At 62.9% G+C, this 18,671-nt stretch overlaps 3 protein-coding genes across 3 annotated transcripts; all 3 read right to left on the bottom strand.

The window, feature by feature from the left end:
* Positions 1 to 893: 893 nt before the first annotated feature.
* LOC141730938 (alpha-2Db adrenergic receptor-like) lies at positions 894 to 3,402 on the bottom strand. The gene has a single exon (XM_074552225.1). It carries the CDS (start codon positions 2,902 to 2,904, stop codon positions 1,876 to 1,878), a length of 1,029 nt encoding a protein of 342 aa, XP_074408326.1. The 5' UTR covers positions 2,905 to 3,402; the 3' UTR covers positions 894 to 1,875.
* A 128-nt stretch (positions 3,403 to 3,530) lies between these two features.
* SLC34A1 (solute carrier family 34 member 1) lies at positions 3,531 to 9,119 on the bottom strand. The gene is made up of 14 exons (XM_074552050.1): positions 7,878 to 9,119; positions 7,718 to 7,790; positions 7,397 to 7,510; positions 7,073 to 7,255; positions 6,610 to 6,738; positions 6,389 to 6,532; positions 6,160 to 6,271; positions 5,873 to 6,068; positions 5,592 to 5,687; positions 5,382 to 5,481; positions 4,994 to 5,161; positions 4,732 to 4,848; positions 4,460 to 4,584; positions 3,531 to 4,358 (listed from the first exon to the last, which is right to left on the bottom strand). The coding sequence occupies exons 3-14, from the start codon at positions 7,500 to 7,502 to the stop codon at positions 3,804 to 3,806; spliced, it is 2,031 nt and encodes a 676-aa protein (XP_074408151.1). The 5' UTR covers positions 7,503 to 7,510; positions 7,718 to 7,790; positions 7,878 to 9,119; the 3' UTR covers positions 3,531 to 3,803.
* A 145-nt stretch (positions 9,120 to 9,264) lies between these two features.
* On the bottom strand, positions 9,265 to 17,800 carry RGS14 (regulator of G protein signaling 14). The gene is given in 16 exon segments (XM_074552047.1): positions 9,265 to 10,808; positions 11,077 to 11,191; positions 11,407 to 11,465; positions 11,633 to 11,714; positions 11,978 to 12,104; positions 12,624 to 12,700; positions 12,798 to 13,001; positions 13,078 to 13,202; positions 13,280 to 13,400; positions 13,565 to 13,714; positions 13,862 to 14,005; positions 14,503 to 14,595; positions 14,701 to 14,855; positions 15,909 to 15,930; positions 17,386 to 17,538; positions 17,540 to 17,800. Coding segments are annotated over 16 exon segments (2,103 nt in total). The 5' UTR covers positions 17,786 to 17,800; the 3' UTR covers positions 9,265 to 10,578.
* Positions 17,801 to 18,671: the final 871 nt, after the last annotated feature.

The raw sequence follows: 18,671 nt of genomic DNA, 5'->3' as shown, positions 1-18,671 counted from the left end.
GGTTCATGTCCCCAGGCTGTAGTGAGGATGATAATAACACAAATTACTCCAAGCACTCACTGTCTCTGCAGTCAGTACTGCTGTGCCCTTCAGCATCCACTGGAAATCAGATGTCACATCTTCAGGGTATGAATCTGCAGCGATTAGGAGGAGGAGGATGCTTTGCCCTGCCACACCTTGGGGGTAATCTCTCTGTCACTGCCTAGAGGGATGAGCTCATGGTGTGAGAGCTCCTCTTTTAGAGCTGCTTTCCTTCCAAAGCATGTTTATTTTGAACTTAAAATGAGATTACTGTTTCCATCCATTTCCAGCATTAACCCTTGGGTTGCTATTTTCTGTTTCCTCCCACCTGGCATTCTACAGCACCGTTCCCATCACTGACAAGGCCCATGGACAGTGGGAGGCTGCTGGAGCAGCACCAGTGTCCAGAGGATCCTGATGTCCCCAACAGATCCAGCAGCAGCTCAGGTGTGGAGCTGCCACTCTGCTTTTCAGCTCTGTGGAGGGGAGCTATGTGCTCATGCCCAGGAAGATGGGCACCAGGGTGTGTGGCCAGGGCACTGTGGGTGCTGCCACAGGGCTGGTGCCCTTGGGAGAACTGACCCAGCCGTGTCCCCACTAGTTGCCCTCGTCTGGGTATTTTTAGCAGCAAAATGTTGTTTGGTTGTGAGAAGGAGGAGGGCGGCTGCGGGAGGGGAAGCTGGGTGGCTGTGATAGGGGAGCTCCTTCCATGGGCAGTGCCCGAGCAGCTCCAGCCACCGGGGCCAGACCCCTCTGAGGGTCAGCACTGGGACCCATCCCATCCCATCCCATCCCATCCCATCCCATCCCATCCCATCCCATCCCATCCCATCCCATCCCATCCCATCCCATCCCATCCCGCCCCCCCCAGAGCCCAGCTGAGCTGCACCCACCCTGACAGGGGCTGGGAGGGCTGGCAGGGGCCAGTGTTCCTTGAGCTCCAGCTCCCAGGCGCCAGCAGCTGTTTTTAGCCCAGAGAAAGTCCAATGTTTTGAGATTTTCTATTTTGAGCAGCAAAGCTGAAGAAGTGGAGCAGCCCCTGACCTCCGGGTGTCTGTGCAGAGCGAGGCAGGCAGCCAGGCAGGGTGGGTGTGGGGCGCTTTCTGCCCCCCAAGGGGGATGTGGTTGTCCCTGGGTCTTCCCCCCACAGCTGCCTCTGTGGCCATTTGCACGTCGGGCTGTGCTGGAGCCTGTTCCCATGCGATCCCATCTCTGACACTCTCCCGAGGGAGAACAGCCTTTCTGGCTCTGGGATGTCAATCCTGCTTTCCCTCCTGCAGCAAGATCCCACAACAGTCCCCGAGCAGGATGTGGGCTGTTCCACGCCAGACCTGCAACCCTTGTACCCCACTGTGGGTACGTGTGTGCCCTCACAGAGCCCCCATGACATAGCACAGCTGTCCCAGAGGGGACAGCGAGGCACAGGGCTCGGACTGGGCTGCTGTGGTGGCACAGCCAGCTCAGCCCAGCGCTGGTGACGCTGCCACAGGGAGGTTTTGTCTCCTCAGAGCAGCTGTGGAGTCCATCCCCTACACAAGAGAGTGCTGGGGACACAGACATTTATCTGAGAGTGGGGAGGGCTCACTCAGCAAGTTGTCACCACCACTGCTGCAAGACATATGTGTGGGGGGATGTGAGTGACAAAAGATGCTGGTGGTCAGTGCTGCTTTCTGGGCTCCCTGCAGGCAGACACCAGCCCCAGGCACAGGACTCGGTCCCGTTTTATTCAATCCTGCAGTTCCAGAAGCACCTCGAGCTGCACACTGGCACTGCCATCCAGGGTCTGTGGTGTGGCTGGGTGCTGGGAATGCTGAGCAGGGCTGGGGGCCACGTCCCCAGTGTCCCAACGGGTCCCTAGGAGCGGTGCCGGTGCGGGACGGCCAGTAGCCGGCGGAAGGCAGCTCGGAAGTCCCGGTTGAAGAGGGTGTAGATGAGGGGGTTGACGCTGCTGTTGCAATAGCCGATCCAGAAGAAGAAGTTGAAGAGGGGCTTGGAGACACGGCAGCCCTGCCCACAGAGAGCCCCCAGGCTGTAGGTGAAGAAGAAGGGGAACCAGCACAGCACGAAGGCGCCCATCACCACAGCCAGCACCACAGTGAAGCGCCGCTCCCTCGCCCTCACCAGCCGCCGGCGGCACAGCAGCACGCTCTGGTGCTGGCTCCGACGGCGCCATCTCAGCATCCCCACACCCGACACCTTTCCATCACCACTGGCAGGGCACGGGGAGCGGGCAGCGAGCAGGGCGGCCGTGCGCCCGGCGGTCAGGCGGTAGATGCGGCAGTACACGGCCACCATGACGAGGCAGGGCACGAAGAAGGAGGCGGCGCAGGAGGCCAGCACGTACCAGGTCTCCTGGCTCAGCTGGCACTCCCGCCCAGCCGGCCGCGGCCGCAGGAGCGGTGGCAGTGCCACCAGGGCCGCCGCCGCCCACACCGCCCCGATCATGGCCCTCACCCGCCGCGGGTTCCGGCGCAGGTTGAGCCGCGCCGCCCGTGTCACGGCCCAGTAGCGGTCGAGGCTGATGGCGCAGAGGTGCCCGATGGACGCCGTGCACAGCAGCACGTCCAGCGCCAGGTACAGGCTGCACCACAGCCCGCCAAAGTACCAGTAGCCCATCACCTCGTTGGCCAGCGAGAAGGGCAGCACGAGGACGGCCACCAGGATGTCTGCCGAGGCCAGGGACACGAGGAAGAGGTTCTGCGGGGCTTGCAGGGCCCGGCTGGTGGAGATGGCCACCACCACCAGAGCATTGCCCAGCAGCGTGGCCAGCAGGACGGCCAGGGCTGCCAGCAAGATGAGCCCCGTGGCTGCGGGCGAGTGGGGGGCACTGCCGGCGCCGCTGCCGTTACCGGAGGTGTTGGGAAGGGCGCTGCCCGGCTCCATGCTGGCCCGGCCCCTCACGCAGATGAAGCCCCATGGGGCTTTCCCCCACCCTGCTCACCGGTCCCGAGCGGCTGCGGGCGCAGTCCCAGCATCGCTGAGTCCCCGGGGGTTCTCCTGGCTGCCACCACTCCTGCACTGACCTGGTCTGGTGGCGAGGTCGTCCTGGCCCGGTGGTTGCCCGGCTGGGCATGCAGGACAGGCGGGGAGCACCGAGAGGCTCCCACGGCAGCGCTGCTGGCTCTGCTGGTCCAAGTCCGGAGGAGGGCGGGCGGGAAGGAGGGAGGGAGGGAAGGGTGGGCCGATATCACTGGCAGGAAACCAAACATCTGTGGGCAGTGGGAGAAGCTGTTATTGCCATTTAAAGGGCTCCCTTCAAGGTCACCACGGCAGGAGGCCTCCAGCCACGTGTGCCAGGGTGCCCGGTGGTGCAAGGGCACTGCAACCCAACCATCCTGAATCATCATCCTGCTGATCCCAGCTCAGCAGCACCAAGCAGCCCAGGACCTTGCTTGGCTGTCCCGTGCTGTGCCTTGATCACTGATATGCTGCTGTGGCACACAGTGGGGCGCTTTGGACCCTGCCAGCTCAGCCCTTTGGGGACAAGGTGAGGGGAAGAGGATGCTGCTTGTGACAGCTCAGTACAGGTGGCTACAGAGCTCAAGGTTTAGCTGTGGCATCATCACCATGTTCCCCACAGAATGAGTGTTTGGTGTGTCCCCAGCACCAGCTGGGCTGAGCAGTGATGGTGTGTGGGGCATCTGTGACAGCAGGCTTTGCAGAGGGAGGACCCAAAGAGACACACACAGGGGTATCAGCGCTCCCCCTTTATTAGACACAGCTGAGCAGGGACAGGGGACACCAGGGGCCGCAGGAGCAGCAGCCCGGGTGAGCACTGCCAGCTAGAGCCGTGTGGCACCGTGCGGGAGCGGGCGAGGGGAGCCCACCCGCGTGCTGGGGCTGGGCATCTCCTCGGGGTAGGAGAGGGCAGGGTTGTCCAGCCCCAGCCTGGCCTTGTCCCGGGGAGCGCCCTCGGGCTCCTCCCAGCCCTCGGGGCTGCGGCAGCGGTCGGTGCAGCACAGCGTGGCCTGGGTGATGACACGGTCCAGCGGCTGCAGCGAGTGCATCCAGGCCGGGAGGAAGTCCCAGGTCTGCAGCCACTTGGGCAGGCGCCCGGGGCTGTGTGCCTGCAGCACGTTCACCAGCCCCACGAAGAAGAGGAGGGCGAGGAAGGGCGCGCCCACCCCCACCAGCGCCCGCCAGCCCGCCATGGAGATGCCGAAGATGAGGGAGGGCAGCAAGAGGAAGCAGATGATGAGGTAGAGCACGGCAAACCAGCGGTACTTGGCCGTGCGCTCGCCCAGCGCCTTGGCCATGCGGATGGGCAGGCGGGTGAAGGGCAGCGGGTACCACAGCAGGATGCCCGAGATGTTGAAGAAGAAGTGGCACAGAGCAATCTGCAAGGATGGCATCCCCATCAGGCCAGGCATGTGGGCATCCCCAGCCCCTGCCCTGGCCCTACCCATCCAGCCCAGCCACGGCCCCGGACTGACTGTACCTGGAAGGAGCTGGCCAGCTTGTCCCCAGGGCTGGCCAGGGCAGCCAGGATGGCAGTGGTGGTGGTGCCAATGTTTGAGCCCAGGGTCAGTGGGTAGGCACGCTCAATGCTGATCACCCCCAGGCCTGTGGAAGAGGCACCCTGTCACTCCTGGCAGTGCCATCCCCATGCCCTCCCAAGGAGGCACAGCTCCTTTTGTCCCTCTGAGTGCTTTAGCACCCACAGGCCAGGGGATGGCACGTGGCAGGGGATGAGGAGTGGCTGGGACTCACCGATCAGGGGTGTGATGGCCGAGGTGAAGACAGAGCTGCTCTGCACCACGAAGGTCATCCCAGCTCCCACCACCATGGCGAAGTACCCGGTGAGCCAGCTGAGCGGGTGTGGCAGGTCTGCCAGGGCATGGACACAAACAGGGACATGGCCACGGCCACATCAGGGCTGGGGGCCGGGGGCAGCCAGGGGCAGGTCTGAGGATGGCAGGTGGAGATGGGCATGGGTGACCCATGGGTGACATGTGGTCCCCATCCTACTCACCAGTGTTGATGACCTTCTGGATGGCTTTGGCCACCTGCCCCTTGAGCAGGGAGTTGAGGAGTTTGACCAGGAGGATGAGGCAGGTGCAGAGCACGACAAGGGACCCGGCCAGCAGCACCAGCCCCACGGCCAGGTCGGGCAGTGGTGTGTCGGTGAAGAGGTGCTCACCTGCCCCACAGCACGGCTGGACAAGGGGCTGGGGCTGGCCCGGCCCCGCTCACAGCCTGCCCCCGCAGACAGCCCCACACCTGGACCCCAGTGCAACATCTCCCAGCCCTCTCCAATACTTCTCCATCACACATACAACCCCCAGCCCCACTTGCACCTCCCCAGCCCCAGCCCCATGCCCTGTGCCCCAGCCCTGCCCAAGCCCTCCACACCCACTCACACTTTTTCCTGGTGACGTTGTGAAGGACCTCCATGCCCTTAGTGCTGCAGTGCCCGGGGGATGAGCAGTTTGGGGGGGGCCCAAGCCCCACAGAGGCCATCTGCAGGGAGAAGGTGGGCTACAGCTATCTCCAGTGCCTTCCAGCCCTTGCCCACCACCCATCCTCTGTGGGAGTGTTTGGTGGCCCCAGCAGGGCCACGGGCCCCTCACCTGTGGAGTTGCAGGGCCACACCAGACGCGGATGAGGCTCCGGTTGCGCAGGCTCTCGTCCCCTGTCGCGATGCCCGTGATCACAGACTTGTCCAGCTGCAACAATACACGTGTTGGAGAGGCCACCTGGGGACTGACAGCACCCACAGGCTGGGGACATCTTCACCGGCATGGGGACACCACTGCCAGCCTGGGGACACTGGGATGCAACCACCACCAAAGGGACACCAGTGCTGGGGACATCACCGCCAGCCTGGGGCATACATAACAGCTGAGGAGACCTGGATGATGAGCTTGGTGAAGGGCTCTGTGATGATCTTCAGCAGGTCGGGGGCATCTTTCCCGCTGCGGATGTTGAAGGTGGCCACAACCAGGCGGGTGACGTGGTGCAGGTACCCACTGACCACCTCCAGCGGCAGCAGCACCAGCACTGACAGCCAGTTGAAGCAGTCGTGCACCGTGGCACCAGCGAAGGCCCTGCGCAGCATGAAGGAGCCCGTGGGTGTGAGGTGGTCCTGAGGAGCAGCCCCCAGCCCCAGCAGTGTCCCCTGAGCCATGCAGCTCTCACCGTTCGAACTCGCTGCGGTCACCAGCCTGCATGAGGGCCACGATGGTGTTGGTGACCGAGGTGCCGATGTTGGAGCCCATGATGATGGGGATGGCAGAGCGCACCTCCAGCACTGCGGACAGACAGTCAGACAGACCTGCTAGCCTTGCATGGTCCAGCTCAGGGTGACCCAATCCAGCCATCCTCTCCCTCGGCCTCAGGTCCCCAGCAGCCTCGTGGGCACACTCACACCCTGAGGAGACCATGCTGACGATGATGGAGGTGGAGGTGGAGGAGCTCTGCACCAGTACAGTCACCAAGATGCCCACCACCAGCCCAGCCACTGGATTGGAGAGGATGGCGTTGTCCTTGAAGATGTCCCCCGCCACCTTACCTGTAAGGGAATGTGAGTGCAGGCTGCTGGCTCTGCCAGTGCCACCAGGTTCCCGGGCATCCCTCCCACCCTACTACCTCCAGCCAGCTGGAAGGCAGAGCTGAGCACGTCCAGAGAGCACACGAAGAGGTACAGGAACCCAAACATCAGGGGCACCTTTAGAAGGGAGACACAGAAGGACTGGACCCTGGCCCAGCACCCGAGCTCTGTGCAAGACAAGAGAGAGTGTTAAACTGCTGTGGCATGGCTCCTACAGCCTTGTGCCACTCTCATGGCTCCTGGCAGCCCAGGGCTCATGTACCCAGCTATGCCACCTGGCCCAGGGTCTCCTCCATCTCCTCCCACCCTGCGGTGCCTTGTGCCACCTGCCCCATTGTCCCTCAGCTCTTCCCACATCCCCCCAGGACACTGAGGGTCTCCATCAGCACTCCCCTCCCAGCCTGGCACCCCACAGTCCTGGCACCCCAGGTGCCTCTGTTAGATGTCTGGGGTGTTCCCCAGCCCAGGTGCTGTGAGACCCCCACGCCCCTGGGGTCTCACCTGGCCTCTGCAGCTCGTCCAAGCCCAGGCAGTGCCCCTGCCAGGGGAGTGCGTCCAGCTCGAAGCGCTCGCGGCCCTCGCGCAGGCGCCCGGGGGAGCCGGGGCAGGGGAAGCCGTGCTCAGGGCAGGGCACGGCGCTGACCGTGAAGGGGCAGCCATGGGCACCCGGCAGCCGGTGCAGGGCTGGGGAGAGACAGCAGCTGTGTTACAGCACAGATATCTCCCTGCAGAGCAGGGCCCAGCACTCCCTGGGCCAGCGCCTGGCCAGAAGCACAGCTGAGGAAGAGGAGGAGGAGGAAGAGGAGGAGGGCTGGGGGCACTTACCTTGGGGGCTGGGGCAGTAGGCAAACTGTGGCCCGTGCACAACCCTTCCTCCCCGCACCGGGCAGCGCCCGGGCAGGACGGGGCTCTCGGTCCGGTAGGGCAGCATGGCTCCTGCTGAGGCCGAGCAGAGGTGGCTGCGTGTCACCACAGCTGTACTGCACCAGCTGCCACGTCCCCCCAGATCCCTGCAGCGCTGGCACCGCTGAGGAGCACCATGCCATCATCTGTTGGGCCGCCAGCTGCTGCTGTGCCACCCCAAGGGCAGGCAGGGCAGGCAGGGCAGGCAGGAAGGGGACTCCTCCTGCCCAGGGCCCAGCTCACCTGGGGCTGGCCGGGCACTCAGGGCAGTGCCACTTCCACATGCCACATCCACACGTCCCTCCAGCGAAGTGGCCTGTGGGGCACCACGGCCCTTTATACACAGGCCAAGAGCAAAGTCTAAGGAGCCCCGTGTCGCCCCTCGCCTCCGCTGGCTGCTCACCTCCTCCCCAGAAATTCCTGCAGTTAATGGGTAACCCCCACCACATCCTGGTCAGCCAGGGCAGGATGGGGCACGTGCCCCCGGGGTACCGGGCACTCTTGGGGTCGGGGTGAGCTCAGCTGCTGTGGGGATGAGCAGAGCCGGGCACTGCTGGGGCCCAGAGCCTGGGAGGTGATGCTGGAGGAGCCTCAGATTTTCATCATTTGGTGCCAGGTGGTTCATCCACTGCACGAGAGGAGGAGGAGGAGAAGAGCTTGGTGCTGGTGCTGCTGGGGTGTCACAAAGCAGAGGTGAGGCCATGTTCACCTCAGTGCCACCACAGCATCAGCCATGAGGGATCAGCTCTGCCCAGGGCACAATGGCCTCACTCCCAGGGCGTTGGAGATAGCTGATGCCAGCACCACTGTGATTGATGTCCGTGTTCTGCCACTGGTGGTGATGGTGGCACACAGCTGGGCTCAGTGTGGGGCAGCCAGCAGTGCTGAGGGCTGTGTGGGGCAGAGCCTTCATCCCCCTGGCACCACATCTTCCCTGGCACCACATCTCCCAGAGTGTGCAGTGGGTGAGCAGGAGAGGAGCGAGGCCAGCGCTGCCGTCACCACCTCCTCAGCCCTGTTTATCATTACCTGCTGCTTACACACCTCCAGCCAAGTTTCCATCCACCCACAGGACACACAGCAAGCTCATGTCCACAGGGGACAGACAGTGGCCAAAGGCTCCTCCAGCCCTGTGCCTGTGGGAGTGGGCACAAAGGGGTGCTCAGTTGCCACATCCCCATTTCCCCAGGATGAAGCACTGCCAGAACTCATTACCATGATAAGCCAGGTGCAAATGAAAGGAAAGGTCCCTTGGGTACTGCAGGGCACTCAGGGACAGCCTGGGGACACCTGTGCCACTGCTGGAGCATCACTGAGCCACCTGCACTGCGTCACAGGCTGATGGAGCTGGATGCCCGGGAGGTGGCACAGCAAGGGACATGTCCTGCCTCCGCAGGGCCTGGGGACCCTTCTGCCCGGGGGTGCAGCCGGTGTGCTGGGCTGGTGTCCCTGGTGTCCGCACTTGCCCCGTGCCCAGGGGCTCTTGGCCAGCTGCCCCCACAATCATTAACCCAGTGAGGCCCTGGCAGCTCTGCTGTCACTCATTGACAGGGTTGGGGCTGAAGTCCTTGGCCATGCCGGCCCTGCAGCTTCCCCTGCTGCACCAGCAATGCTGGGTAAACAAGCTCCTGGCACTGCCCCTCGCTGCCAGTCAGGGTGGCACTGGAGCCCAGGGCTGGCCCAGCTCTGCCATGGCCCTGGGAAGGCTCTGTGGGGAGAGGAGGGTTGAGGGGACATTGCTGCTGGGAAAAGCACAATCCAGCCCTGATGGCAGAGGAAGGACGGAGTGGTACATCCAGGCAATGCTCTTTATTTCCCCTGGTTCCACAGCACAGACAGAACTGAGCAGCATCACAGAGACACAGGGGGGCTCTGACTAAGGCCACAGGGCTGCAGCTGGCTGTGGCAGCATAGGGCTGGGTGGCCATGCCCCCATCTCTGGGCAAGCCTGGGGGCCCTGGGTCACCCCTCTGCCTCTGGCCAGGCAGTGGTGGTGCAGTGGTTACCCAAGGCACAGCCAGGAGGGACTCTGGCAAGGATGGAGGGATCTCCTGGCTGCTGTTGGGGGAACATCTCCATTGCAGATTCTGTCTGGGACCTCTGGGGACACCGGGCTGCTGGGCATGGGGACCAGCAATGCCCAGCCAGGACTGGCAGATGGAGGCTCCAGGCTCCTGGCAGGAATGACAGGCTGGGCACACGCTGGGGACCTGCACACCAGGCTGAGGTGCTCACACCCAGGGGTGCTGCATTCTGCTGGCACCAAGCAGGGCTGTCCTACAGGCTGAGAACCCACACCCCGTGGGGATGGGGCAGAGGAGATGGGATTTGCTCCTGCCTGTTCCTCAGCAGCCGCCCACACAGGATCTCCGGCGGGGAGGAGGAGGAGGAGGAGGAAGGCTTTTTTGGCACCATCTGCTGGCTCTGCCTCTGGCTGTCCGAGGCAGGAACCATGTGCCCTGCTCCAAGCAGTGCTGCTGTGGCAGGATCAGGCCACGCTCACGCAATGCAGACGTAACAGCCTGCCCGGGGCACAGCCTGGCAGGGCCACGCTCACCCTGCCCAGCAAGGGTGGACTTGCAAATCAACAACGGGGCAGCCCCATTCCCACGGGGCCAGGGCTGGATCTGGCTCTGAGCTCGGGGCACAAGTTCTGCTGACCCTGCCTGCCCACAGCACTGCAGCTCAGGACTGGAGCCTGCCTTTCCTCCCCACCCAGCCTGTCCATCCTGCGCACCCTGCAGCTGGAAGGGAGCTTTCCCCATCCAGAGAGCCAGCGGGACTGTGCGACACAGGCAGGATGTGCTGGGCAGGGCAGGGGCACTGGGCAGGGCAGTGCCAGGGATGTTGCAAAGTGCTTTGCAACGAGGGTTCAGACTATGTACAAGAGTCCCTTGGTGTGCACCGGGATGTGGCCCCACAGAGGGGCATGGCAGCTGCTCAGCCACTCACAGGACACAACGTGACAGCGTGGGACAGGACGTGGATGGATCTGCAGTCCGGGCAGTGTCAGCGGTGCAGGGCAGAGGCTGTCGGGCCCCTCTCGAACCCTGGCATGGCCATGGGGGTGCCACACGCCGGGTGTGGACGTGCAGCAGCACTCATCAGAGCTTGTGGTCCAACGAAGGCTGAGCCAGAGCAGGCTCTTCCTGAGGGCAGCTGCTTCCCTCAGAGCCAGCCTGAGGGGCACTGGGCTGCTGTGAGCCCTCACAGGCGCTGCTGTCCCGCACGGGGAGCTGGAGGAAGTCGGGCAGGACCAGGTCCTCCTTAGAGAGCAGCCCACGCTGGTCGTTGGCCCGGCAGCTCTGGGCACGGTTCAGCAGCTCCACCAGCCCTGGGGAAATGCAGATCATGCACCTGAGCCAGGCACTGGGGCTTTGTCCCAGCACCTCAGCTGCCCTCTCCACCTGATATGACCCTGAACGTGTCCCAGGCACAGCACTGGCACCTTCTCCCCACTGCATGCCAGACCCCAAGACCCCACAGCCCATTCCCAGCTCAGTGGGACCCTGCAGCCATCCCCAGCACACCATGAGGGGCTCTGCATCCCTCAGCCTGTGCTTTGCCCCAGCCCCTCAGCATTCAGACACGCCAGCTCTCACCTTCCAGGTCGTAAGTGCGGCGGTTGAGGTTCATGGCAGCTGAAGACTGTGGCCTGGAGAAGGAGGAGGGCATCTCCCATCGTGTGTCAGGCTCTGCTCCTGTTGGGCTCCCCTCCTGCAATGAGCAGCCCAGGCCTCAGCCACAGGCAAGGAGGCAGCACTGCCCTGGGCTGTGTGCCCATCACCCTCCCACAGCCTGGCCCCTGCCCTGGCACCACTGCCCAGCCCCATGGCAAGTGCTGGGGCCACAGCAGGGCCCAGCTTCCCTGTGGAGCATGACAGCAGCTGAGAGGGCATCTCTGACCAGGGCTGGTGGGATTTGATGCTCACCTCACTCCGGAGCAGAGAGGAGGCAGCCGCAGCCTCAGGGCTCCCCATCACTCGCACGTCTGCAAGGGAAGGGATGCTCAGGGCCCCATTCCAGCATCCTGGTGCTGGCCAGGCAGGGACAGGATGGACCCTGTCCCATGGCCAGCAGAAAACAGCCTGACCCTCTGAGAGCCCTTCAGGGTGATGTGGCTTGAGGGGACATGGCTTGGGAGGGAGGGCACTTTACCTGCTGGTGTTTCCAAGACAAGTTTCTGAGCAGACACTGTGCTGACCAGCTTCTCCAAGTCCAGGGTGGCTGGCTCACCTTGCTGCAACAGGAACAGCACTCAGTGTCACACTCACTGTGGCACGGAAAGGCAGCCAGGCTGAGGACCCCCTGGTCAGGAAAGACCCCCTGGTCCCTCCCAGCACACAGCAGGATGTCACAGCTCATCCCAAAACAGTGATTATAGGAGCCCACAGGCACACAGCGCTGCTCCCCACTGCCTGCTGAGAGCCAGTAGCCCCTGGCCTGACCCCAAACGCAGGGTTCCCCGAAGCAGGGGGCTGGCTGTGCCCCCAGGCTCCTCACCCTGCGCAGCAGCGCCTGCTCCACGCTCACGCCGTACTTGCCCAGCACGGGCTGCAGCGCCTCCCGGATGCGCTTGGTTGACTTGGCTGTGATGCGGATGGTCTTGTTGAGGGAGGAGATTTCCAGGCTGCAGAGGGGGACAAGAGGTGGCTGCAGGCAGGAGCAGAGCCAGGGCACTCGGGACTGCCTGAGGGACTGGGTTTGAGGCACTGTGCATGGCCAACAGCATCAGCCCCAAAGCTCCCTGTCACAGACATCTTTTATGAAAAATCCCTTCTTTCTTTAGGATTTTTCCTCCTGAGAAGATGAGAGGCTTCAAGAACAAAATGTAAACAATGTTTATCTGCTGCTGTGGAATGCAACAAGTAGATCTTTGATTAGCCCATGTTAGTTGTTTTTAATTAATAGCTAACCACAGTCAGCTGGCTCGAACAAAGAGTCCGAGCCACAAGCCTTTGTAATCATTCTTTCTTTTTCTATTCATAGCTAGCCTTCTGATTAAATCCTTTCTTCTATTCTTTTAGTATAGTTTTAATGTAATATATATCATAAAATAATAAATCAAGCCTTCTGAAACATAGAGTCAGATCCTCATCTCCTCCCTCATCCTAAGACCCCTGTGAACACGGTCACAGCTCCCACTCACTCAAAGCTTATCCTGTTCTCCAGCTTCACCTCCTGGTCTGCCAGCACGGAGCACTCCTGGTCCAGCACCAACGCCTTCTGCAGGACACAAACCATCGGGAGAGAGCCAGCACAGTGGTCCCAGCACAGGGATGGCTTGGCTGGCACAAACCCTGCTCCCCCCTGCCGGCCCTACCTGCTCATTGCCCACCAGGAACACCTTGATGTCGGGCAGGCTGAAGCCGCGTTTCTCACACAGCCCGGCCAGCATGTCCCGGATGGAGTGGCCGGGCCGGACAGAGGCCAGCGAGGCCGTGCCATCGGGCAGGTACACACAGCAGTACTTCATGGGCTTGCCTGGCAGCTCTGCCTCGCTGCCCCCCAGGCTCTTCTGCTGGCCCTGAGGGAGGGATGTGGCAGGATGAACCCGGCCAGCGGCACCGTGGTGCCCTGGCAGTGCCGTGGTGCCCACTCACCTCCATGCAGGGGCTGGTGGCTGTGCTGGCCGAGGACAAGAAGCCGAGGTCCAGGCTGGCTGAGGAGTTGAGTGAGCCCTGGGACTCCCTCCACAGCATGGCGCTCCTGCTGCCTTCTCCCCCCTCTAGGACAGACAGAGGGACGGTGGTGGGGACGTGAACACCCCTGAGGCCCCTCTGTCCTGCTGAGCAGAACACTCACCTGCCCAGGAGGGCTCCCGCCGCTCTCCCTTCCTGAAGGAGCGCTGCAGGCTGCGGCTGGCACTGCTGCCCGCCGTCTCCACGCCCAGGGGCAGCGACTTGCCCAGCTTCAGCTTCGTCTTCTGGGGTGAATTGAGCAGCATCTCAGCATGGCAACACCTGAGGCTCCCCCTTCCCTTTCCCTGGTGCCCTGGCTGCTTGTCTGTGCCCAGCCTGGGGCTGAGCAGCAGGGAAGGGACCCAGTACCACGGGGACGTGTCCCTATTGCCCTTTGCCCCCGACTCACCTTGCTGAGGTCAGGAGGGGGGCTGCTGCTGCGGGAGTGGGGCCGCAGGTCAGGCAGGGGCTGGCCCTGGCTCTCTGCCCGCAGGCAGGCCTGGTACAGGGGGGATTTCACAAAACGTGTGTAGCTGTCAAACTTCATCAGGTTGAAGATCTGGAAAGGGAGGATGTGTGTGCTTCAGAGCCCTGCACAGCTCCAGGCTCCGGGCACTGCCCCATGGCACAGCCCCACGGTGCCAGCAGTGATGCTGGGTGACGTGTGGGGTGGTCCCACAGCCCCATCCTGTGGGTGCTGCCTCACCTGGAGCTGCTGGATGCGAAACATGTCTGGGGAGGGGGTGGCCAGCATGTCCTCCCCAATCCAGGCCTGCTTGTCAATGTTCACAGGACTGACCGAGTGGCTGGAGAGGAACTCATCGTAGATGCGCCGTGCCTCCTGGGCCAGCTGGGGGGACAGGAGGCCAGGCTGGGACCAGCAACCCCCTCCTCTACACCACACCAGGGCAGCCCCCTGCTCACCCCACAGAGACACCTGAGCCCTGAAGAACCAAACTGCCCCAGGACCAGCTCAGTATCTGCACCTCAGGACCGAGCTCTGGGCACAACACAGCAGTGTCTCCACAGAGGCACAACCTGAGGGAGGAGCCATCCCCTGCAGCCACCTGGCTCTGTCCCCATGATCCCCTGTCTAGCTCTGCCCTTGGTCTTGTCTGTCTCCCCAGAAACACTCTCCACCCTCTGGCAGGGGAAGCACATCCTGCTCTGTGGGGCAGGCAGGCCCAGCTGTGGCTTTTCAGATGCACATCACATCCACATCCTTATTCCTTCTGCAAGAGCCCCCAGCCTGTTCAGCCCCCCAGAAGAGGGGTCTGCCAGGACCCCTGGACAGCTCTGCCCACATCCCTCCCAGCAGCTGTGAGCAAAGCTGCCCAGAGCTGGTACCTGCTGCGTGTCACTGGCTGGGATCTGCTGGAAGCGCTCACATGCCTGCCAAAAGTAGACGTTTTCAGCACTGAACTCCTTCTTGAGGAACTCCTGCAGGGCAGAGAGAGCTGCTAGCCTGGTGGCACCGTGCCTGTGAGACAGTCGCTGTCCCAAGGTGGATGGGGCAGGGGCTGAGCTCTGGGCTGTGACACTCACAGTGAAGTAGGTGACAGCCACACGGTCCTGCAGCAGCGTCTCGAAGGACTCAGCCCAGCTGACCACAGAGCCCTGGGTGGATCCACATGAGGCTGGTGGCCCTGGCAGGCTGTTCACACTGTGGTTGCTGCCACGGGCCCGGGAGGCATTCAACTCTAAAAGAGAAAAAGTGTCACTTCTGGCTGTCTCCCAGTGTCACCCCCCAGCACCAGCAGCCTCCACGTGCCCCATCTGCATCAGACCTGGTGGGTGCTGGGTAGGGAACATGAGGAGCATCACCGTGGCATCCTTGGAGGATTGAGCACCAGGATGACACAGCTGGCACTTCCTGGCATGACAGCTCTCCCTGCCAGGGCTGGCAGTTGTGCCCACCCTGGGTGTCACTGTGACTCCACCCGTGACTCATCTCCTGGGGTAAGACAGCCAAGGGGAAAGCAGAGTGGAAGGGGACACAGAGGGCACACAGAGTAGAGGGAAGCTTGGAAGATGGGCAGAGGTGCCTGAGCCCACTTCCTCTACTCCTCTGGCCAAGATGAGGGACAGTCCCAGCATGTGGAGGGCACAGAAAATGTCATTTCCAGCTCCCAACCCTCAGGAAACCCCACTTTGGGGAAACCCAGGGTGACCATGTGTTCACCAAGATGGAAGTTCCCAGGGGCAAGCCCAGCTTTGGAACTGGTTTGACTGGTGTGCAGCTGAAGCAGGGGGTCATTTGCAAGAGAAGGTGAGGCTATGGAAGCAGTGCTGTCCTGGCAAAGCTGGCAGGAATAGGAGAGGTGTGTCAGGCTGCTCCTTTGCCAGGCCCACTGTACTTATCCTCCTGGTGGGCTAAACCACGAGTAACTGGAGCCAACACAGCTAAATAAACCATCTGAGATATCCAGTGCACACTCAGACTGACAGACAGACAGATTCCCTCAGAGAACCTGGAGCTGGCTGGTACCCAGCTTCTCCTTGCCCCAGGAACCCCTGCACCCCAAAGTGCCAGCTGAGCATCCAGAGGGAGGGACAGGCACCCGGGGCTGTGTGGGAGGGATGGGGGGACGTGGCCAGTGCTGGGCAGAGGGCTCAGCCCTGCACCCTCCCATGTGCTGACACAGGACCTCGCTGCCTGCTGGCTCCCTGCCCCTGGCACCCCCTGCCTGTGGGCTTCCCCCTCCCCTGAAGGTGATGCTGGGCTCCTGTCCCAGGGCAGAGAGCAGCCTTACCTCCATCTGACACGGCCGGGCCCTGTGGGAGTGGAAAGAAGAGAGGTCAGAGGGGCTGTGTGGCATTGCTGGCCCGGTGGAGTGGCAGCAGCACCAGGGCAAGCCCAGCTGAGCCCAGAGCGAGAGGCACTGCCAGCAAACACTGCTCTGTGTTACCTGCCCTGTGGCAGGAGCAGACACAGCACTTCCAACCCAGGGCAGCAATGAGAGAGTTACAAAGGGGGCACAGCCTTTCTCCTACCCCTCCATGGCCCAGGGCCAGGCCAGCAATTGGGGAAGGGCAGCTGCTATCAGATGTAACCTGCCACCCAAACAAGAAGGGAGGAGAGAAGCAGCCTCCACGGCACAGGAAGAGGAGGGGAGGAGGGGAGGGAAGGAAGGAAGGACAACCACAGCCCCAAGCAGGCAAACTGCCTGTTCCCTCCTTCCCTGGAGCCTGGAGCTACCGGAGGACAGATGCCCAAAAGTAGGGACCGGGTGCTGCCAGTGCAGGGCACAGCAGGATGGGGTGTCTGGGCCGCCCCAGACAGCAGCCCTGGGGTGGAGTGGCCAAGCAGGGAGATGGGCAGAGCCTCCATGGCAAAAGCTGTGCCTCCATGGCAGGGTGCTGTGCCTCATCCCCTGCTTGGGGCCACTGAAGGGCTGCCCACATTGCAGTGATGCCCCTGAAGAGCTGCCCACATTGCAGTGATGCCCCTGGAAGGGGTGCCCACATTGCAGTGATGCCCCTGAAGGGCTGCCCACATTGTAGTGATGCCCCTGGAAGGGGTGCCCACATTCCATGATGCTCCTGGAAGGAGCACCCACATTCCAGTGATGCCCCTGAAGGGGTGCCCACATTCCACGATGCCCCTGAAGGGGTGCCCACATTCCACAATGGCCCTGGAAGGGGTGCCCACATTCCATGATGCCCCTGGCCCAGCTGGCTGTGCACCCCACACAGCTCCCGACTGTCTCCATCCCAAACCCCCCATCCCAGCCCTGCCTCTCCCTGCCACCCCACCCCACATTTCTCTGCCACGTCCCTTACCCCGGTCCCACGTCTCTCTCTCCTGCCAGCTCCCGGTTCCTCCCCATCCATCCCTGCTGCCCGCATCCACACGGACACCAGCACTGCTGGCTGCTGCGACCCCATCCCCATCCCCCTGCCCACCACCCAGTGCCACACATCCCCTACAACGCTGCCAAGCCTCACACACCCCTGCTGCTCACCGCCCCGGCCCCACACGCGTTACCCACCCCGGACACCGCTGCCTGCCCTAAACCCTCCACAGCTCCGCCCGCTTGGGATGTCCATCCTGCCCAGGAGCCCCACACCTCCCACCTGCCGGTTTCCTGACTCCACACATCGCTCTGTGTGCCCGTTATCCACTCCGCACCCTCTGCCCGCCCGCTCCGCACTCCCGGTACCGAGCTCCCGCCGCGCCGCCGGCCGGGGCAGCCCCGGGGGATGGGCACGGGCGCCCCGGGCACTCACCATGCGCCCGTTGTGGACCACCAGCAGTTTGCCCTTGCCCTGCATGCCTGGCTCGGCCCGGCCCGGCGCGCTACGGGCGCGGCCCGCGGCCCCGCAGCATCCCCGGCCGGCGGCGCGGCTCTCCCGGCCCGGCCCGGCCCGGCGCTCCCGGCACCGCCACACTACCGCTTTCGGCTCCCACAGGAAGTGTCACCATGGGAACCGAGACCGCAGCGGGGGGAGCGGGGCCGCCCGCCCCGCGCCGCCGGCACCGCCCCGGCGGACACCGGGCCCAGCCCCGGGCCAGGAGCCGCCGCGGCGCCGCTGCGCCTCCGTGCCCGTCCCCGTCTCCATCTGCATCCGCATCCGTTATCCCAGTCCCATCTGCATCCCCGTTTCCCGTCCCCATTCCCATCTGCATTCCTGTTTCCCATCCCCATCCCATTCATTCCCCATCTGCATCCACATCCGCGATCCCGTCTCCATCTGCGTCCTTGTTTCCATCCCCATCCCTGTCCCTATCTCCATTCACATCTACATCCGTGACTGCATCCCCATCTGCATCCCTGTTCCCAAACCCATCCCAGTCCCCATTCCCAGCTCGGCTGGGGTCACCAGCGCTTTGTCCCCTCCCCGCAGCCTGAGGGGGCTCCTTCCGGCCATCACATCACGCCGGGGAAGGGGCTGCAGGGGCAGGGGGACATCAGCAGGCCCAGCCTGGTGCCACCAGCCTGGTGCCACTTGCCCTGGTCACAGAGCGTGTGGGGCTGGCCCCAGGAGCAGCGTTTGGAGAGGGCTGCCTGTGCTGTGTGTGCCCGCAGGACCTGGCAGGGAGGAGCAGTGGACGTGCAGCTTGGAGTCACCAAAGTGATGCCTAAGCAGTTTTGCCCATCTCCTAAGGTCGGGGTTCCATGTTGATCAGCAACCACAAACCAGTGGAGGATATTTTGGGTTATTTGTTAGGAAATCTCAGTAACTAAGAGCGCAGGATAAACCGCAGAGCACCATGGCAACCCGCTCAGGGAAATGCTAATAACGGGGATGTAAGGTGGGTGATTAACCTAGCAAAAGCAGAACCCTAACATTAAGTTGGGTGCAGATCTATGCAGAAAAAAATGAAGCTTTCCCACCGTGAGCAGGCAGAAAAGCAGAACACCAGAAGGAGCCACAGGGCTGGCAGGGTCTCTGGGTGAGGGGAACAAAGGGTGGCACCTGTGGCTGCCCCTCTGCCCCCTGCCACTGCATGGAGCAGCAGTGGGATGAGGGGTGATTGTGCTGCTCCCCTCTGCTTTGTTGGAGTGTGGCTG

This window comes from Zonotrichia albicollis, chromosome 15 (assembly GCF_047830755.1).
Source record: "Zonotrichia albicollis isolate bZonAlb1 chromosome 15, bZonAlb1.hap1, whole genome shotgun sequence".
Taxonomy (NCBI): Eukaryota; Metazoa; Chordata; class Aves; order Passeriformes; family Passerellidae; genus Zonotrichia; species Zonotrichia albicollis.
Note: the sequence above shows the minus strand (reverse complement) of the source record. Positions and strands in the feature narration are given on the sequence as shown.